General features: G+C 49.1%; 1 protein-coding gene across 8 annotated transcripts in view; it reads right to left on the bottom strand.

Annotated features, from left to right (window-relative positions):
* Positions 1–20,964, bottom strand: part of SNED1 (sushi, nidogen and EGF like domains 1) — a 102,934-nt gene that overhangs the window by 3,969 nt on the left and 78,001 nt on the right. For all 8 annotated transcript variants that reach the window (XM_054477239.2, XM_063648416.1, XM_063648417.1 and 5 more), the window contains 4 exons: positions 12,232–12,348; positions 9,670–9,757; positions 4,158–4,241; positions 3,209–3,246 (listed from right to left, as the gene is read on the bottom strand). In XM_054477239.2, coding sequence (XP_054333214.1) covers positions 3,210–3,246; positions 4,158–4,241; positions 9,670–9,757; positions 12,232–12,348 — 326 coding nt within the window. In that variant the 3' untranslated portion in view covers position 3,209. The remainder of the gene's footprint in view (positions 1–3,208; positions 3,247–4,157; positions 4,242–9,669; positions 9,758–12,231; positions 12,349–20,964) is intronic.

Raw genomic sequence — 20,964 nt, 5'->3', positions numbered from 1 at the left:
CAGGATTCTGCCATATGACACTGCACAAGGGGAGGACCCCATGTTCTTAGAGCACCAGGATTCTGCCATATGGCACTGCACAAGGGGAGGACCCCATGTTCTTAGAGCACCAGGATTCTGCCATATGACACTGCACAAGGGGAGGACCCCATGTTCTTAGAGCACCAGGATTCTGCCATATGGCACTGCACATGGGGAGGGTCAGCCTCCACCGACTACATCCCCATCTTTAGGAACATGTGGGCTCAGCATTGCAACTTTTAAATGTGAAATCACAGGCTGTTCCTCTTCCCTGCCCTCTTCCTTCCGGTAGTGACTCTGGGTCTTTTCTCCAAGGGCACAGCTGTGTCAGGTTGCTCTGGGTTCAAATGAATTCTCTGTTGTTCTTGGATGGGTGTCTGGGTGCATGTGTTCTGTTTCCTGCTTTTTTTTGTGTTGTCTCCATTATTTCAAGAATAGGTGTTCTATGAGCCAGTATTTGATAATTAGTTGGGGGTTTCTGATTTGTTTTTATGGGAGTGGATGTGCTAGGCAAGCTTTTAAAAAGATATATTAATATTTCAGGTGACTTCCACCATATAAATATCTCAAACCCAAATTATGTTTGTGGATTCTTAATCCTAGCACAGTTAGGCACTGCACGATGAAGGACTGCGCGCATGACAGTGGTCCCATGAGATTACAGTGGAGCTGAGGTCATAGCCATCGTACAGAATTCTTTTTTCTTTTTTTGAGACAGAGGGTCTTGCTCAGTTGCCCAGGCTGTAGTATAGTGGCGTAATCTCAGCCCACTGCAACCTCTGCCTTCCAAGTTCAAGTGATTTTCCTGACTCAGCCTCTTGAGTAGCTGAGATTACAGGTGCCCACCACCATGTCTGACTAATTTTTGTATTTTTAGTAGAGACAGGGTTTCATCATGTTGGCCAGGCTGGTCTCGAACTCCTGGCCTCAAGTGATCCGCCGGCCTCGGCCTCCCAAAGTGCTAGAATAATTCTTTATGTGTTTGTGGTGATGCTGGTGTATACAAACCTACTGCACTGCCCTGAGTATAGAAGTCTAGCACGTACAATTAGGTACAGGACATAATACTTGATGATAATTTGTGATGTTACTGGTTTACGTATTTACTATACTCTTCATCATTATTTTAGAGTGTACTCCTTCTACTTATAAAAAAAAGTTAACTGTAAAATGGCCTCAGGCAGGTCCTTCAGGAGGCATCCAGAAGAAGGCATCATTGTCACAGGAGGTGGCAGCTCCATGTGTGTTACTGGGACACGATGTGGAAGTGGAAGAAGGTGACATGGATGACCCTGCCCCTGTGTAGGCCTAAGCCAATGTGTGTGTGTGTGCCTTAGTTTTTAACAAAAGTTAAAAAGTAAAAAACAATTAAAAATTTTAAAAACAGAGAAAAGCACTTAGAATAAGGACAGAAAACAATTTTGAACATCTGTACAGTGTGTTTGTATTCTAAGCTGTTATTACAAAGAGTTAAAAAGTAAAAATTAAAAATGTATAAAGTAAAAAAGTTACAGTAAGCTAAGGTTAATTTCTTATTGCAGAACTAATTTCTTATTGTGCAACTGCCAGTCCTGCACATTCCAATTATGGTAAGTGCTCTGCACAGTGGTACCATTTTTTATCTTTTATACCATATTTTTACTGTAGGTTTTCTACGTTTAGATACACACACACTTGGCACTGTGTTACAACTGCCTACAGTATTCAGTAACACGCTGTGGTGTGTAGCCCAGGAGCACAGGCTCTGCCATACAGCCTAAGTGCGCGGTACGTGGTGCCATCTAGGTTTGTTCTAAGTACACGCTATGATGTTCACCCAGATGAAATCGCCTCACAAAGCATTTCTCAGAATGCATCTCCATTGTTAAGTGACGCTCGGCTGTAGGAAATTGCTTACAAGCCTGGAGTGTGCTTAGTGTGCGTGTCTGTGGAGGGTGAGGTGGGAGCGGGAAGTGATTCCCTTGAGTCAACAGGAAGTGAATGCTGCCAGCTACTCTCTTACAGAGAGACTTTCCACATCCGAAGAGGCAGATGCATGCACTCTGTCATGGCCAACTCAGAGCTCGAGTTCCTGCCATGTGCGGAGCTCCGGCCCAGGCCTTTCCCCCAAGGTGGTGTGGACACTCTTCCTTTGGTGTGTGTGAGCCTATACCTGAAAAGCTCTTTCGCTTCTGTTTTTAAAGGTTCCCGAATGACATTTCTCCTTTATTTTTTTAGGCATGTAACAAAACATAGACCTGTTTTGAAGTGGCTTGTTACCCAAGGGTGCCTTACTCTCATCTGCACCAACAGGAAGATGAACTGTGAAGCCTCCTTTAAGGGGCAGGAGGAGCAAAGCTGTCCTAGGCCAACCAGAGATTCATCTTTCATGCACAGTGACACGTTGATAAGAAATTATAGTCAGTATGAAACTGATAACAGGCTGTAGATGGCTTTCTATGGTATATCCCAGTCTCTTGCAAACAATTGTGAAGAATGCCAGTGTTGTTTAAGATTCAGCAGTTTGTGTGGGGAGGCGGGGGCAGGATGGGGGTTTGGTTGCCTAAAGAGTTTGGGAAATGCTAGCTTAAACAAAAAAGAGAGAAAGTTTCTTTCATGTCAGGATTTATGAATGCCTGTGAGTCCAGTGTCAGTGATGAATTTCTAGTGACGGTCTTCGAGACTTTCTAAATATTAAGCGATCAAGGCCCCTGCCCCACTTTTAGTTCCAATAGAATGCCATTCACAAGATCTGGGAGGCACTCTCTTAGCCCTCTCCTGGAACCCCCGGAATTTCTCAGCAGCCCAGGCCCTCCCGCTGCCCGTGGCCCCTCCTCCCAGGTGCCAGGTGGTCTTCCAGCCTCTCCAAGTGCCCACCCTCCTGCCTCTTCCTCCCACTGCAGCTGATCTAGGGGTTTCTTGGCCACATTTCCCTTGAGAGAGAGTGGGATTTGCCTCTATCCACAGAGAGCCTCATTTCCACCTGAAGATGTATTTGTCAGTGGCTAGACCAGGTTCATGTCTGTTTCCCCTTGGGGAATTCTGAAACCTTCCTGCCCGGGAGTCTGTAACACAGCAGCACAGGACCGAGCTTCCTTTAGCAGTGCAGAGTAAGTAGGCAGTGGCACTCTGAGAGCCCAGGGCTGGGCAATCGCCCCCTACTTCCCAGCAGCTCTGTGGTAGTGGGGCGGGAGCAGCAGGGACGTACCTTAAGATTTCTCCAGTGTCTGACTCTTACTTTGTTTCCTGAAATAATTAGAGAAAAGTCATTTAATGAAAAAGAGACTGTGTACCTTGAATCCTACAGCTACCTCAGTCCAGGCTGCCTGCTGAGATCCTGTCTTTAGCTCACATACATTCCATGGTGGGAGACACCATTAGTCCGACACCGCTGTGGAGATTAGCATTTTAGTTTGTGTGCACCCGCCTGGCTTGAGGCAGTAGTTTAGGAATGACAAGGCTAGAAACCTGACTGGCTGTAAGAGAGAGAGAGGACGGATGTGGGAGAAAGCAAGCAAAAGCTACCCTAGGGAAGAGGCGGTGACGTGCACAGGCCGAGCAGCACGGCTGGTGAGCTGCAGGCTGCAGCCTTGCCCTGACATTTGGTAATGCCAAACAAGTACGTGTGGCTACTCATTGGTCTATGAGGACGATGACAGGCTTTGACTCTGTGGTTTCTAAAGCATATAATATTCTCAGATACTTCTTTCAGCAAACCCCAAACAGTAGTAATTCTTTTAACTACCTTGAACCCTTTGTGGAAAGAACCTGGGTGTGAGTGAATAAAAAGTAAACAGCGATGCGCTATACTGGCCATTAAATACTCGGGGCTGTCAGTAACACCCTGTGCTTCCCAATCATAGCACCATGTTCTGTGTGAATATGCATAACCAGAGTGACCCCCCCCCAGCACCCACCACATGACCTCCCCCTAGCACCCAGCATGCCCGGCTGTGCCCCTCTGGGTATGCTTACATGCACATATATGGACATACAGTTTCGTAGCAGAACGTGGCTGCCCAGGGGCTGCCTGTCTGGGCGAGTAGACCGCCTGGCTCAGCCCACAGGCCTGCAGCATCCCATAGCACTGCCGCCCTTGCCCCATCACCCTGTGGGCTACATGCAGGACACGGCATGGGCCTGCTCCCCAGAGGCACCTGTTTGGGGTCTTCTTGAGGCTTGTGCTTTCACAGCTCTCTTTGAAGCAGATGTCTTGGTGAACTCTGTAGACTCTTTTATACCTGTTGTCACAAGAAAGCTTTGTAAAACCAGACAATGAAGCAAAATGTTGCCGACTGCTTAACCTAGGCTATGTGAACCCACAGGTAAACCTGAAGGTGTTTGAGGGAAAAGCTGCTATTTTCTGAATGAAATGTTACCTCCTATTGATGTATTAAAATGTCTAACATAAAGGTCATGTGATTTGTAACAAATTTATTGAGGTACAATAATACGCATAAAAGAAACCCATTTTAATGTGCATTCTGATAAGCACTGACAAAGGATATGGTACTAAAAATAAAATGTGAAATTTCAAAGACATGTCAATGCTAGAGGCAGGACACTTGGCCTGAGGCCTGGGGAAGGTATGACCTCACTTTTCTGTTTTTTCTGGGTATTTCACAGAGAAATTTGAGAAGTGTTGGGGATTCGGGATTCGGGATTTGGATGTAGGCATTGTAGAACAGGAGACCCGATTTCATCTCCTGCCTCTTCCATTTATTAACCAGGCTACTTTGAACAAGTCTCTTGAAGTTTTAAGCCTCAGCTGCAGGTAAAATGGGACCTACTCATACCATCTCTCTTACAAGTTTGTAGATAATAATGGATGGGAAGGCGTATTGTCTTTTGTTAAAGTTCTCAAATGTCAGAGCTGTTTAAAAGAGAAATCCAAGGAGTTCAGCAGGCAAAGCTCCAACTCATATGCTAAGTCTCATAGAACGTTTAGGATCTAAAACCTGTGGTAAGACTTCCATTTCTGGACGTGAAAGAGTAACAGAATCTGGAATTAACCTCCCAATGTGAACAACCAGAGAACTGGACAAAATATAGTAAGTAACTGTATGTCAGATGTTAGAAAACAGACAACACGAGACTGTAACCCCTGAGAGAGGAGAAACAGATGAGATGAGTCCTGTGGTCAGCCTGGAATTCAGCCTAGAGAAGTTTTTGGATGGCATCACAGAGAAAGGGAATCCAAGCAGTGGTCACACTGAGTTGAGGAAACAGAGATTGAAGCTGGGGAGGCAGAGGCAGCTGGAATTTGTGGGGCAGAGTACTGAAGAGGAGGAACTCCAGAATCTGTGTAGGGTCCCCTGGGCCTGTGGTTGGAAAGAAAGCTGTGGATGCATAGGGTGAATCCCCACAAGGCAAAGAAGAACTACTGAGGAGTTGAACGATTTCCAGAGCCAGAGTAGAGAGATCTTGTTTATTAGGCCATCCATAGAAACCCCAGAAAGGGCCAGGCGCGGTGGCTCACTCCTGTAATCCCAGCACTTTGGGAGTCCAAGGCGGGCCGATCACTTGAGGTTGGGAGTTTGAGGCCAGCCTGGCCAACATGGTGAAACCCTGTCTCTACTAAAATACAAAAATTAGCTGGGCATGGTGGTGTGTGCCTGTAATCCCGGCTACTTGGGAGTCTGAGGCAGGAGAATCACTTGAACCCAGGAGGGCGGAGGTTGTAGCAAGCTGAGATCGCTCCACTGCACTCCAGCCTGGGCGACAGAGCAAGACACTGTCTCAAAAAAAAAAAAAAAGAAACCGCAGAAAGGCCATGCCATAGAACTAGGGCAAAATTAACCCCAGAATAAAGGCTACTCCAAAGCCACCTAAAACAAGCCTCAGAAGGATCAAACTATACTCAGATAATGCCTTGCAGAGAAAAAACAACATTCTTGAAAAGAAAACAAATCCAGCAGTCAGTAACATAAAACTTACAATGCCCAGCATACAATAAAAAACTATAAGACATTCAAGAATCATTTGAATAATCAAAAAAGTGACCCATAACCTAGAGAAAAATAATCAAATAGAATAAGACCCAGACATGACAGTGATGACAGAAATAGCAGACAAGGACCTTAAAATATCTATTATAAATCTGTTCCACATGTTCAGTGATCTAAAGGAAAATATAAAGATAATGAAGACAGAAATTGGAGCATCTAAGAAACAACTAAATCAAACTTCTGGAGATGATAAAACACAGTATTAATAAAACTTTTGTTGAACAGGATTAATGGTAGATTAGATGCTGCAGAAGAAAAGATCAATGATCTTGAGTGCATAGCAATAGAATCTGTCCAAAATGAAAAGACTGAAAAAGTTGAGAAGAGCTGCAGTGACCTGTGGGACAGTATCAGTCTAATACACGCATAACTGGAGTCCCAGAAGTAGAAGAAATGGAGGGACAGGAAAAATATATGAAGAAATAATGGCAAAAATTTTACAAGTTTGACAAAATTAAAACCCCAGAAATACAGGAAGCTTAAACTCGAGAATCAAAACGTAGCCATACCGAAGCACATCATCATTAAATTGTCCAAAAACAGTAATAAAGGGAAAACGCAAAAGGGGCAGGAAGACACATTCCATACAGTGTAACATAGGTAAGAATGACTGCAGTCTTCTTGTCTGAAACTATGCAAGCCAGAAGACAAAGCCATGACAACTTTAAAGTCATGAAAGAAAAAAATATAACTGTCAGTCAAGAAGTCTGTATTCAGCAAATATATTCTTCAAAAATGAAGGTGAAATAAAAATATGTTCAGACAAACAAAAGCAGAGAGAATTCATCTCCTGCAGACCCTGTGCCATAAGAGATGTTAGAGTTAAGTTCTTACGGCAAAGAGAAATGATACCAGATAGAATCCTAGATCTACAAAAAGGAATGAAGAGTGCTGGAGTTGGCAGGCAGATGTGCAAGTAAATACAAAATACTTTACTTTCAATATCTAAAGATAATTTTTGAGTGCAAAAATAACGTATTGTGCAGTTCACACCACGTGGAAGGAAAAAGTCTCATAATAATTCAAAGGACGGGAGGGAAGTGGAAGCTTGATGTCAGCCGCTGCCATGGACACTGAAGTTGTCTAGTAGTGATTAAAGGTATGCGGCGTGAAGTTGAAGATGTATATGGTAAATCCTAGACACTGCCGGCCAGGCACAGTCACTCACGCCTGTAATCCCAGCACATTGGGAGGGCGAGGTGGGTGGATCACCTGAGGTCAGGAGTTCGAGACCAGCCTGGCCAACATGGTGAAACCCTGTCTCTACGTAAACTTTGTCTCTACTAAAAATACAAAAATTAGCAGGGTGTGGTGGCAGGCGCCTGTAATCCCAGCTACTCGGGGGGCTGAGGCAGGAGAATTGCTTGAACCCAGGAGGCAGAGGTTGCCATGAGCCGATATCGCGCCACTGCACTCCAGCCTGGGGAACAAGAGAGAGACTTCGTCTCAAAAAAAAAAAAAAAAAAAAAAATCCTAGACGCTGCCATCATATTGAACTCGTACAATAGTAATTAAAGGTACATTGTGTTGAGGTGAAGATGTGTATGGCAAATCCCAGAGCAACCTCTAAACAATAAACCTAAGAAGTATAACCAGTAAGCCCATAGTGGAGGCAAAATGGAATCCTAAAAAGTAATCCAAAATTAGGCAGGAAAAAAGAAAAAAGGAACAAAAAGCAGGTGCGAAAAATAGAAAACAAATAGTAATATGGCAGTTTAAATCCAACCACATCAGTCATTATGTGGAAGGTAATGTAAATGGTCTAAATACTCCAATAAAAACCAGACTCTCAGACTAGATATAAAGCAAGACCCACCTCTATGTTAAATACAAGGAAGTCACTTGAAATATGCAGATAGGTTAAAAGTGAAAGGATAGAATGCTTTCAGGAAGTGAACGGTCTTCTTGTTGGATACCTGGTGGTCACCAGCAGGCACTGGTGTAACTAAGCACAGTGGGAAAATGGTAGATACTGTGGATTTGGACTCTCACTACACAGAATCCAAATTCAGTGGGCTGTCAACACGGCTTCCCAAATCCCAACACAGATTAGTATCTCATATGTGTTCCTGCTACATATTATGCCTGGCTTCATGTCCAAGCTCCAATGAGGTTTCTACCCTTGCCCGTCTACATCCCATTCTCCATAGAGCATCCCAAGTAGTGTAATCGAACATGTCACTCTTCTGCTCAGAACCCTTCAGTAGCTCCCCATTTCATGCCAGACAAACACCAGAGTCCTTCTGTGGGTCTCCATGGCCCCGAGGGGTCCCTGTCCCTCACCTCTCACCACTCTCCACTTCTCCCCCGACATGCCAGGGACACTCCTGACTTGGGCCCTGGTAACTGGTCCTCTGGCTGTCTGGAACATCCTTCCCTCAGATGTCCATCCCTCCTCCATGTCTGTTCAGCATCACCCTCTCCAGGAGGCTTGTCCTCTTGTCTCCAAGAGGGTGAGCACCCTCTTGCTGCACCAGCCCCTGCCCATCCCCAGCAGGCTCTCCTAGTCTCATCCTGTCATTTCGTCCTTTTTCCCTTTGCACTCACCACCTGCCACACCACACACCACACACTCACTGCTGTCTACTGTCTGTCCCCTCATCTGCAATGAACAGGTCCTGAAGGCAGGGCTTTGGTCTGCTCTGTTCCTTGTGTGTGCTGAGTATCTAGAACAGTGCCCCGCACACAGCAGGTGCTCAGTAAGTCACCATCTGTTGACTAAATTGACTGTGTGACCGACAGAGTCATAAAGTGTTAGCAAGAAAGGACCTAAGAGATGGGCTGGGCAGCTCTCCCTCCACAGCCCATTTTGGAGATGGGGGGCCTGAGGCCACATCATGAGTTAATGGCAGAACTGGGGCCGGTGTTCTCATGAGCTGTTTGTTTTTACAGGGGGCTCTGAGGAAGAGAAGAGAGGAAGGTCACATCAGTTGGCTCTGCCATCCAGTGGGGACTGGGCTGATGTGTGGGAAGGAAGGCCTGGGGGCTCGGGGACCAGGGGCCTGGGTGGCTGATGTCTGGGAAGGAAGGCCTGGGGGCCTGGGGGCCAGGGGTCTGGGTGGCTGATGTGTGGGAAGGAAGGCCTGGGGGCTCGGGGACCAGGGGTCTGGGTGGCTGATGTGTGGGAAGGAAGGCCTGGGAGCCTGGGGGCCAGGGGTCTGGGTGGCTGATGTGTGGGAAGGAAGGCCTGGGGGCTCGGGGACCAGGGGTCTGGGTGGCTGATGTGTGGGAAGGAAGGCCTGGGAGCCTGGGGGCCAGGGGTCTGGGTGGCTGATGTGTGGGAAGGAAGGCCTGGGGGCTCGGGGACCAGGGGCCTGGGTGGCTGATGTGTGGGGAGGAAGGCCTGGGAGCCTGGGGGCCTGGGGGCCAGGGGTCTGGGTGGCTGATGTGTGGGAAGGAGGGCCTGGGGGCCTGGGGGCCAGGGGCCTGCGTTCTTCTCAGCCCCTGCTCCTGAGCTGCATGGACTTGGGGCAGTTATTCGGTTTTTCTGCCTCAGCTGCCTAATTTGTGACATGGAGGGAATCGGTGGTCAAAGCAAGTCCCTTCTGTGACTGCAGCCATCATCCCTCCTCAGGGTTAGCTGGGTAGCTTTGAGACAGCACTTTGAGGAGTCAAGAACACACTACAAATGCGGTAAGGCGGAGGACAGAAACCAACTTACACGTGGTGACAGACGCCTCCCTCCCAGACTGGAAAGGACTTTGTCTCGGAGAACAGCCTTGTGCAGGGGTGGGACACCTTTATACAGGCTGCAACAAAGAAGGGCAGTGGCTCACCAGGTGCTCCTGACGTGCTCCTCCTGCCCCTCCCGAGAGGCCTTGCCCAAGGGAGAGGGCCCGGGGGTCTGCAGGCTGGCTTCCTCCAAGGCACGGGGAGAGGGCCCGGGGGTCTGCAGGCTGGCTTCCTCTAAGGCACGGGGAGAGGGCCCAGGGGTCTGCAGGCTGGCTTCCTCTAAGGCACGGGGAGAGGGCCTGGGGGTCTGCAGGCTGGCTTCCTCTAAGGCACGGGGAGAGGGCCTGGGGGTTTGCAGGCTGGCTTCCTCTAAGGCACAGGGAGAGGGCCCGGAGGTCTGCAGGCTGGCTTCCTCTAAGGCACGGGGAGAGCGCCCGGGGGTCTGCAGGCTGGCTTCCTCCAAGGCACGGGGAGAGGGCTCAGGGGTCTGCAGGCTGGCTTCCTCTAAGGCTGGGAGAGGGCCCAGGGGTCTGCAGGCTGGCTTCCTCTAAGGCACGGGGAGAGGGCCCGGGGGTCTGCAGGCTGGCTTCCTCCAAGACGTGGGGAGAGGGCTCGGGGGTCTGCAGGCTGGCTTCCTCTAAGGCACGGGGAGAGGGCCTGGGGGTCTGCAGGCTGGCTTCCTCCAAGACGTGGGGAGAGGGCTCAGGGGTCTGCAGGCTGGCTTCCTCTAAGGCTGGGAGAGGGCCCGGGGGTCTGCAGGCTGGCTTCCTCCAAGGCGTGGGGAGAGGGCCCGGGGGTCTGCAGGCTGGCTTCCTCTAAGGCACGGGGAGAGGGCCCGGGGGTCTGCAGGCTGGCTTCCTCTAAGGCTGGGAGAGGGCCTGGGGATCTGCAGGCTGGCTTCCTCTAAGGCACGGGGCGAGGGCCCGGGGGTCTGCAGGCTGGCTTCCTCTAAGGCACGGGGAGAGGGCGCGGGGGTCTGCAGGCTGGCTTCCTCTAAGGCACGGGGAGAGGGCGCGGGGGTCTGCAGGCTGGCTTCCTCTAAGGCACGGGGAGAGGGCCCGGGGGTCTGCAGGCTGGCTTCCTCTCAGGCACGGGGAGAGGGCCCGGAGGTCTGCAGGCTGGCTTCCTCCAAGACGTGGGGAGAGGGCTCAGGGGTCTGCAGGCTGGCTTCCTCTAAGGCTGGGAGAGGGCCTGGGGGTCTGCAAGCTGGCTTCCTCTAAGGCACGGGGAGAGGGCCCGGGGGTCTGCAGGCTGGCTTCCTCCAAGACGTGGGGAGAGGGCTCAGGGGTCTGCAGGCTGGCTTCCTCTAAGGCTGGGAGAGGGCGCGGGGGTCTGCAGGCTGGCTGCCTCTAAGGCACGGGGAGAGGGCGCGGGGGTCTGCAGGCTGGCTTCCTCTAAGGCACGGGGAGAGGGCGCGGGGGTCTGCAGGCTGGCTCCCTCTAAGGCATGGGGAGAGGGCGCAGGGGTCTGCAGGCTGGCTCCCTCTAAGGCATGGGGAGAGGGCGCAGGGGTCTGCAGGCTGGCTTCCTCTAAGGCTGGGAGAGGGCCCGGGGGTCTGCAGGCTGGCTCCCTCTAAGGCACGGGGAGAGGGCCCGGGGGTCTGCAGGCTGGCTTCCTCTAAGGCTGGGAGAGGGCCCGGGGGTCTGCAGGCTGGCTCCCTCTAAGGCACGGGGAGAGGGCGCGGGGGTCTGCAGGCTGGCTCCCTCTAAGGCATGGGGAGAGGGCCCGGGGGTCTGCAGGCTGGCTTCCTCCAAGACGTGGGGAGAGGGCGCAGGGGTCTGCAGGCTGGCTGCCTCTAAGGCACGGGGAGAGGGCCCGGGGGTCTGCAGGCTGGCTTCCTCCAAGACGTGGGGAGAGGGCTCAGGGGTCTGCAGGCTGGCTTCCTCTAAGGCTGGGAGAGGGCGCAGGGGTCTGCAGGCTGGCTGCCTCTAAGGCACGGGGAGAGGGCGCGGGGGTCTGCAGGCTGGCTTCCTCTAAGGCACGGGGAGAGGGCCCGGAGGTCTGCAGGCTGGCTTCCTCCAAGACGTGGGGAGAGGGCTCAGGGGTCTGCAGGCTGGCTTCCTCTAAGGCTGGGAGAGGGCCCGGGGGTCTGCAGGCTGGCTTCCTCTAAGGCACGGGGAGAGGGCCCGGGGGTCTGCAGGCTGGCTTCCTCCAAGACGTGGGGAGAGGGCGCAGGGGTCTGCAGGCTGGCTGCCTCTAAGGCACGGGGAGAGGGCGCGGGGGTCTGCAGCTGGCTTCCTCTAAGGCCGGGGCGGGTCGGTATTGTGGAGGTGAGCAGTCCCTTCTCCCGACACCGCTCTGGCTGGGTCACGGAGCCCTCTGCAGCTGTGCCTGGCATGCTGTGACTGTGACAGGCAGGACCTCCCATCCTGGTGCTTGGGGCGGCAGCGCAGCCCCTGGGGGCTCAGGGGTCAGCCCCATGCACCAGACTCCCTGTCTGGCACCTCATGGTTTGGAGGCTCCCGTGGCAAACCCAGCTGTGGCCCAGCAGTCCTAGGCCGAGGCACAGGCTGTGTTGTAAGGGGCGCCCTGAGGCCAAGCCCCGACTTACCGAGCTCGCAGCGTCTGCCTTTGAACCCTGGCCTGCAGTCACAGCTGTGGGCGTCTGCGCCCGGCACACAGGTGCCTCCGTTCTGACAGGGGTTTTCTGAACAGTTGCCAGGGACGTCTGGAAACAGAGGTCACGAGAGGTTAGTCACTGGGACCCCAGGACAGGCCTGCCTCATGGACATGTTGCTGTCCCTTCTTCGATGACCTGACCTGATGCAGGGTGGCCGTGCACTCCTCTGTGGCCTGCTGCGGTGGCCTCCCAAATGCCTCTGGGCCCTAGAGCATGGTCCCAGTTCAGGTGTTGAGAGCGAGCAGAGGTGAGGAGACAGGCCGCAGCGTGCTCGGCCCTGACCTCATTACTGAAAGGAAGGAAGATGAACAAGGAGGAGGAGAAAGAGGAGGGAGAGGGAGGGAGGAGCGGGGCCTTCAGTGCTGAGTCCCCACTGGCCTGTGGCCCCTCCCTGCCCCCTGACCCTTGCTGGCTTTGCCCCTGAACACGGTTTCTGCTGCTTGGATCCTGAGGCCCCTCCTGGTGCTCTAATGGGACCCTCCGTGCAGAGCTGCCGTCCGTCCCCGGTAGCGGCCTCGCCACACTGGCCACAAGAGCTGGGCAGTCAGCAGTGATGCAGGAAGGGGTCAGCCTGGCCTTTCTCCCTTAGTGTTCACTCTGTCCTTATTTTTCTCCTTATGATTATTATTTTTTAGCTTTGTCAAGATTCCTGTTTTAATTTTTAACTTAACATTGAAAAACACAAAAGAGTAAGTAAGAACTGTGCCCACCCCACCATGTCTAATAGTGAGGCCCGGCCTCCCCCGACCATCCAATCCAGCACCCCCACCCTGTCCGACGCTCTTCCTCATCTACTCTTCACAGAGCCTCCCCGTGTGCCCATCCCACGCAGGCGGGCAGCCCAGGCCTTGCTGCTCCCGCCGGTCCCGAGCCCTGGGTTTCTCCCCCTGGCTGCTCCTCCTTCCTTGCTGGGTTCACTTTGGGTTTTCTCCTTTCTCTGCCCCTGTCCTGTGGGACTCTCCTTGTCTTTTTGCTTTTTTTTTTTTTCGATATGGAGTCTCGCTCTGTCGCCCACACTGGAGTGCAATGGTACGATCTCGGCTCATCGCAACCTCTGCCTCCCGGGTTCAAGCAATTCTCCCGTCTCAGACTCCCGAGTGGCTGGGATTACAGGTGTGCGCCACCACGCCCAGCTAATTTTTGTATTTTTAATAGAGATGGGGTTTCAGCATGTTGGCCGGGCTGGTCTCAAACCCCTGACCTCAGGTGATCCACCCGCCCTGGCCTCCCAAAGTGCTGGGATTACAGGCGTGAGCCACCGCGCCTGGCCGTCTTTTTGCCTTTCTTGATATGCTTAAAATGAGTTTTGGGCTTTTAAAAAAACCCTTTATTATGAAAATGTTCAAACCCACAACATGTAAGCACGAAGAGCACCATGCACTCAGCTCCGACACTGATCAAAACTGGCCAGTCCTGCTTCATCTATTTTTATCTGTCGCCCTCTTTCTCTTGAAGAATTTCGAAGCAGCTCAGATATTTCTCCTGTGAACATGTCAGCAGTATCTAATACTTTATGTAACCACACATTATTATTATTAGAAATTAGCAGTCACTCCTCAATATCATAAGAAATCCCAGGTCATGTTCGAATTCTCCTGGTCGTCTTAAGAATGTCGTAATTTCAGGTCTAACCTGATGGGGGCTCTTGGGGCCTGCACTTTGCCTTTGTGTGATGCCCCTGAAGTGTCCTTCAACCTCCTGCTTTATTCATGGAAAAAACAAGGTCATCTGTCCTGTAGAGTTCCCCGCCTGGATGTGACTTACTGCTCACTTGTTCCCACCCCTGTGTTTCCTGTAAACTCTAATTAGAGAGAGGTGCTTGATAGGATTTAGGTTCAGATGGTCTTTGCAGGGCTGCTTCTCAGGGATGCATGTGCACCCCCAGCCAGCCCAGGCCGCCGGTGATGCGTCCAAGTCCCGCTAGAGTGACACGAGGACTGGTCACTGGTCCAGTGTTGGCAGCTTGACCAACCCAGAATAAAGTTCCCACAGGCCTTGCACCTGATGGCTGGAGCAAGACATCGAGATCCCTGATCCAAGGGCTGTCCTCTCACAGGCCTGTGTCTGACCCTGTTGCTCCTGCCCTCACCAGCTGGAGAATGGTCTGTGAAGACAGGCTTTCCCTCACCTACCCCGTGGTCACCCTGGACTGGTCCACGTAGGCACGGCAGCATGAAGGCTCCATCCTACTCCTTTACTTGTGTGCCTGCAGACCGAGTCGGTTCTCAGCAAGCTCCAAAGTTGCCCACTAGGTTGCTTTTTCTTTTTGAGCATCATGATGAACGCAGAGATATTGGTATATTTCATGGGCTTCTGTCCATTGCTGTCAGTTGTTCTCCTGATGCTCAATTTATTCTGTCTTTGGACAGCGGGAGCCCTTCAGGTTGGCTCCCCGCCCTCAGGACACGGTCTGTTGTTTTGAAAGCTTGCTTGCTTTTTACACAGCGTGTCCTGGGCTTATTTTGTCCACATCCTGCTTCAGTCTTGGAATCACCCATTTCTCCAAAGATCACTGGTTTCTTGGTGAGAACGAGATCTAGAGCCCACAGCCTGGCACTCACACTGCTCCCTATTATGGGATGTCACAGCTTCAGGCCTTTCAATGAACAGAACTAGAAAATTAGATTTCTTTAAAAAATAAACACATTATGAGTTCATACTAATATTTCCATTTCAAATTAACAGAATCAAAAGACAAATAAGATTTTATTTATTTATTTTGAGATGGAGTCTTGCTCTGTTGCCCAGGCTGGAGTGCAATGGCATGATCTCGGCTCACTGTAACCTTTGCCTCCTGGATTCAAGTGATTCTCCCACCTCAGCCTCCCGAGTAGCTGGTACTACAGGCGCGCACCACCATGCCTGGCTAATTTTTGTATTTTAGTAGAGACAGGGTTTCACCACGTCGTCCAGGCTGGATTCAAACTCCTGACCTCAAGTCATCTGCCTGTTTCGGCCTCCCAAAGTGCTGGGATTACAGGTGTGAGCCACTGTGCCCAGCCGAAACAAACAAGATTTTTAACTTCTTTCATTTTATATTTTTAATTCTTTACACTGAAAATCTTGGTGGCGTTAACAATTATTTTCTTTATCCTACAATACACATGTCATCATTTCAAAATAACAATACAAGTATTACTACTAACATTAAGATCACTGAGTATAGCCTAAAATTTCTTGGCAATGCTTTTTATCCTTAGACCATATTCCACTAGGGATGAATAGGCTACTCTTATTAAAATCGCTTGCAATGATATTTTTTTCCTGTGTGGTTATGCCATCCACATGATAACTAGGTTTACTTATTTCAGTATGTTTTCAATTTTTAGGTGTTGCCTTTTCTTTTTATTGTTTTTAAAAACTTTTTTTTGGTTCTAAAGTCAAAACTGTAAAACCAGGTTCATTCAGAGAAGCCTAGCCGATCTCCAGTCCCATTATGTGGTTCTTTCCCTCCTCATTTAGTGAACCATCTTATTAGTTTCATTTCTTTATAAAAATGAGGACAAAATTTGTATTTCCCTTCTCCATTTTCCTACACAAAGGATAACATACTGAAAACACTGTTCTGCACATTACTTTTTTTTTTGAGATGGAGTCTCGCTCTGTTGCCCAGGCTGGAGTGCAGTGGTGTGATCTTGGCTCACTGCAAGCTCCGCCTCCTGGGTTCACGCCATTCTCTTGCCTCAGTCTCCTGAGTAGCTGGGACTACAGGTGCCCGCCACCACGCCCGGCTAATTCTTTCTATTTTTAGTAGAGATAGGGTTTCACCATGTTAGCCAGGATGGTCTCCATCTCCTGACCTTGTGATCCACCCCCCTCGGCCTCCCAAAGTGCTGGGATTACAGGCGTGAGCCATCGCGCCTGGCCTCTTTTTTTTTTTTTTTTTTTGAGATAGAGTCTTACCCTGTCGCCCAGGCTGGAGTGCAATGGTATGATCTCAGCTCACTGCAGCCTCCGCCTCCTGGGTTCAAGCAATTCTCCTGCCTCAGCCTCCTAAGTAGCTGGGATTACAGGCGTGTGCCACCATGCCTGGCTAATTTTTGTACATTTAGTAGAGACAGGGTTTCCCTATGTTGGCCAGGTTGGTCTCGAACTCCTGACCTCAAGTGATCCACCTGCCTCGGCCTCCCAAAGTGCTGGGATTACAGGTGTGAGCCACCGCGACTGGCCTGCACATAACTTTTTTAAAGCCAGCCTTATTGAGATAATTCATATAACATAAAATTCACCCAGTGTACAATTTTTTGGTTTTAAGCATATTCACAGATACAGGCATCCATCAGCACAATTTTAGAACATTTTCTTGACCTCAGAAAGAAACCTTGTACCCTTTGGCTGTTACTGCCTTCCCCATCCCCTCCACCCTCCAGTCCGAAGCAACTGCTAATGTACTTTCTGTCACTAGAGAGCTCCGTCTGCTGGACTTTCATATGAATGGAATCATAGTACATAGAGTCTTTTGTGTCTAGCTTCTTCCACTTAGCATAATGTTTTCAAGATTCATCCATGTTGTAGCATGCAGCATGTTTCCTTGTTTTACGGTTGAATCATGTTCCACTGAGTGGATATACCATGTTTTGCTTATCCTTTCTTTTCTTTTCTTTTTTTTTTTTTGAGATGGAGTCTAGTTCTGTCTCCCAGGCTGCAGTGCAGTGGCGCGATCTCGGCTCACTGCAACCTCCACCTCCCGGGTTCAAGCGATTCTCCTGCCTCAGCCTCCCGAGTAGCTGGGACTACAGGCGCCCGCTACCACGCCCAGCTAATTTTTGTATTTTTAGTAGAGACGGGGTTTCACTGTGTTGGCCAGACTGGTCTTGAACTCCTGACCTGGTGATCTGCCCGCCTTGGCCTCCCAAAGTGCTGGGATTACAGGCGTGAGCCACCACGCCCAGTCACTTATCCTTTCGTTAGTTGATTGACACTTTGGTGGTTTCCACTTTCTGGCTTTTGTCCTGTGCTGCTATGAATATTTGTGTACAGGACCTCCAGTGGACATAGGTTTTCATTTCTCTTGGGTATATACCTAGGAACGGAATTACTGGGTCATGTGGTAACTATCGGTTTAATCCTTTAAGGAATTGCCAGACTGTTTTCCAGAGCAGCTGCACCACTTCACAGTCCCACCAGCAGTGTAGAGGGTTCTGATCTCTCCACGTCCTCACCAATGCTTATTATTATCTGACTTTTTAATTCCCGCCATCCTAGTGGTTTTGATGTGCATTTCCCTGCTGACTAATGATGTCAAGGATCTTTTCAGTGTGATTACTGGACATTTGCATATCTTCCTTGCAGAAATGTCTGTTTAGGTCCTTTGCCCATGTCTGAATTGGGTTGTCTTTTTATTGTTCAGTTGTCAGAGCTCTTTATTTTAGATACGGGTCTCTGATCAGGTGTGATTTGCATGTTTCCTTCACTCCACAGGTTGTCATGTCACTTCCTGGATGGCACCCTTTGAGGCACAGAAGTTGTAAGTTTTGATGAAGAGCAGTTTAGATATAGATTTTTGTTGTTGCTCATATTTTTATTGTTGAGCCTAAGGACCCTCATGATCCAAGGTCATGAAGATTTACTCCTATGTTTTCTTCTAAGAGTTTTGGTTTTAGCTCCTAACATTTAGGTTGTTGGTCAATTTGTGTTAATTTGTGTTATGAGGTATATGGTATGAGGGGTCCAGCCTCATTCTTTTTGCACGTGGATATCCAGCTGTCCCAGCACCATTTGCTGAGAAGACTATTCTTTCCACATTGAATGGTCTTGGCCCCCTTGTCGACGTCAGTTAGCCATTGATGTGTGGTTTATTTCTGGACTCTCAATTATTATTATTATTATTTTTTTTAGATGCAGTCTCACTGTGTCGCCCAGGCTGGAGTGCAGTGGCTTGATCTCGGCTCACTGCAAGCTCCGCCTCCCTGGTTCATGCCATTCTCCTGCCTCAGCCTCCCGAGTAGCTGGGACTACAGGCACCCGCCAGTACGCCCAGCTAATTTTTTTGTATTTTTAGTAGAGACGGGGTTTCACCGTGGTCTCGATCTCCTGACCTGGTGATCCGCCCACCTCAGCCTCCCAAAGTGCTGGGATTACAGGCGTGAGCCACTGCACCTGGCTCTGGACTCTCAGTTCTTTTCCACTGATCAAATGCCTATCCTTAATCCATTACCACACTGACTCCATTACCATTGCTTTGTAGCAACTGCCTGTCTTTCTCGGTGGTGGCCACCCAAACCACTGGTGCAGCTATCTAGGGGGATCAAACCAAGCTAGTCCAAGAGCCCTGCTGGGGCGAGACGCTGGGGAAAACAGGAATAAACTGACTAGTTTCAGCACCCACTCCTTTGCTTCTGCCCCGCCAAACCTCTAGGACGACCAGCTATAATCTCGAGAACCTGCCTCCTCTCCATGAGATTCTCCCTCGGGCTTGAGGTGCAGCCCTGACTTGGATAGTTGTTTGGTGAGGAAACACCAGTCAGGAGTGTTAACTGTGCTTTGGGGGGTACATGGGACTCTCTGGGGATCCTCTTTTTCTTGAGAAAAATAAAGTCTAACAGCTTCCAGGGAGAATGAGATTATCCTACCAGGAAATAACAGTTAACAACAGTGGCAGCGATACTGGACACAGATGACAATGGACTAATATTTGAAGAAGTGAACAAGAAGGGGACTTCGCACCTAGAAGTTTATATCCATCCAAACTGTCCTTCAGATGTGAGGGCTAATAAGAATTTTTACAGGCACACAGGGCCTCAGAGGTTTGGCCATTTAAAGTCCCAGCAAGTACTTTGTGGAACTTGACAAGCTGATCCTAAACTTTCATAAGCAAGCAAAGGACTAAAAACAGGTGAGACGCTCTTGACGGTCAAGTTGGGAGGACTCCGGGCCCCATAGCATAGCAAGTAGCACCAAAGCTGCCATCATTAAAGTAGTTGCTATTGGCTCAAAGAAGGTAAAACAACGGAACAGAGGAGTGAACCCAGAAATGGACCCATGCATGTGTGAACACCAGATTGACAGCACAGCTGGCACTGCAGAGCTGTGGGGAGGTAATGAGTATGCATAAGAAAAAGAAATAGCTACTACTTTATACAAAAATCAGGTGAGCTGTAGGTCTGGGTTTTAATTTATTTTTATATGTTTAAGACAGGGTCTTGTTCTGCCATCCAGGCTGGAGTGCAGTGGTGTGATCACAGCTCACTGAAACTTCTGCCTCCCAGGTTCAAGCAATTCTTATGCCTCAAGCTCCCGAGTAGCTGGGATTACAGGCAAGCTCCACCATGCCCAGCTACTTTTTGTATTTTTAGTAGAAACAGGTTTCGCCATGTTGGCCAGGCTAGTGTCGAACTCTTTCCTGGCCTCAAGTGATTCGCCTGCCTAGGCCTCCCAAAGTGCTGGGATTACAGGTGTGAGCAGGTCTGAGTTTTAAAAGGCAAACAATTAATCTTTAAAAGGATATGATTTTATATATATATATAGAAAACACCAAAGAATGTATGACAAGAATAGGAGAGTTTGGCAAGATGGTTGGCTATAAGGTCAGTATGCAAAGGTCAAATAAATATCTATACTCCAGTAATAAATAATCAGAAAAAGTAATTTTTTAAAGTATATACTAGTATCAAACTATATAATAGTATCAAACTATAAAATACCTAGGAATAAGTCTGAATTCCATATAAAACTTTACTGAAAGATATTAAATAAGTCATAATGTCATATATGGAGAGATATCCCATGTCCATGGATATAGACTTACTATCCTAAAGATGTCAGTTTTCACAAAAATGGTCAATGGATTGAATGCACACCCAGTCATTATCTCAAAGGCCTTTTCCATAGAGTGTGACTAGATTTGAAGGTATATATGTGGAAGAAAAAAGGCCAAGGGTAGCAATGATACTTCTGAAGATGAAGAGTAAAGGAAAGAAACCTTCCTAATCAGTTCCAGGACTTACAAAGTTAGAGTGAACACAGGGCAGTATTGGCACAGATGTATCAAACTGATGCAGCCAGAATTCTACTTTTATATGTGGAATTTTGATACTGACAGTGGGGGAAAAAGGGACTTTTTAGCATGAAGAGATGAAAAATCCAGTTTACCCATATGCATAAAAAATGAAATTGCAGCCCAATTTCTCACACACACACAGTCTAATAGATTAATGACTTACAGGTCAAAAGCAAAACTTTAAATCTTTGCGAAAAAAATATACATGAATAACTTTCTAACTTTGGTGTGGGGAAGGATATTTTTTAAAGAAGGCCCCCAAGTCATTAACCACTAATGCTCGATAAATTTGATTATGAACTTTTCTCTATTAAGAAGTACCACCAAGAATAGGGAAAGACAAGCCAGAGGCTGGAAGAAGATACCTGCAGAATACAGAACTGAAAAATGATCAGTATCAAAACATATAAGAATTTTGACAAATGAATAAGAAGAGTACAAATAACCCAACAAAAAGTCAAAAGGCGTGATCAGGCATTTCACAGAAGCAAATACCTTTGGTGGATGCCCATGAGGAGGCTCCGTCACATCAGTGCTCAGGAGATGCAAACCCAGATCCCAGGGGTGTGCAACCCACCCGTTCTGCCTGCAGGATCTGCAAACCCAGCAAAACCTAGTTCTAGAGAGACTGGATTCACTGCATGTCTTCATCACTGCTGGAGGGA

The sequence above is a fragment of the Pongo pygmaeus genome, chromosome 11 (assembly GCF_028885625.2).
Source record: "Pongo pygmaeus isolate AG05252 chromosome 11, NHGRI_mPonPyg2-v2.0_pri, whole genome shotgun sequence".
Lineage (NCBI taxonomy): Eukaryota > Metazoa > Chordata > Mammalia > Primates > Hominidae > Pongo > Pongo pygmaeus.
The sequence above is the reverse complement of the archived record's forward strand: the minus strand, read 5'-3'. Positions and strand labels throughout refer to the sequence as shown.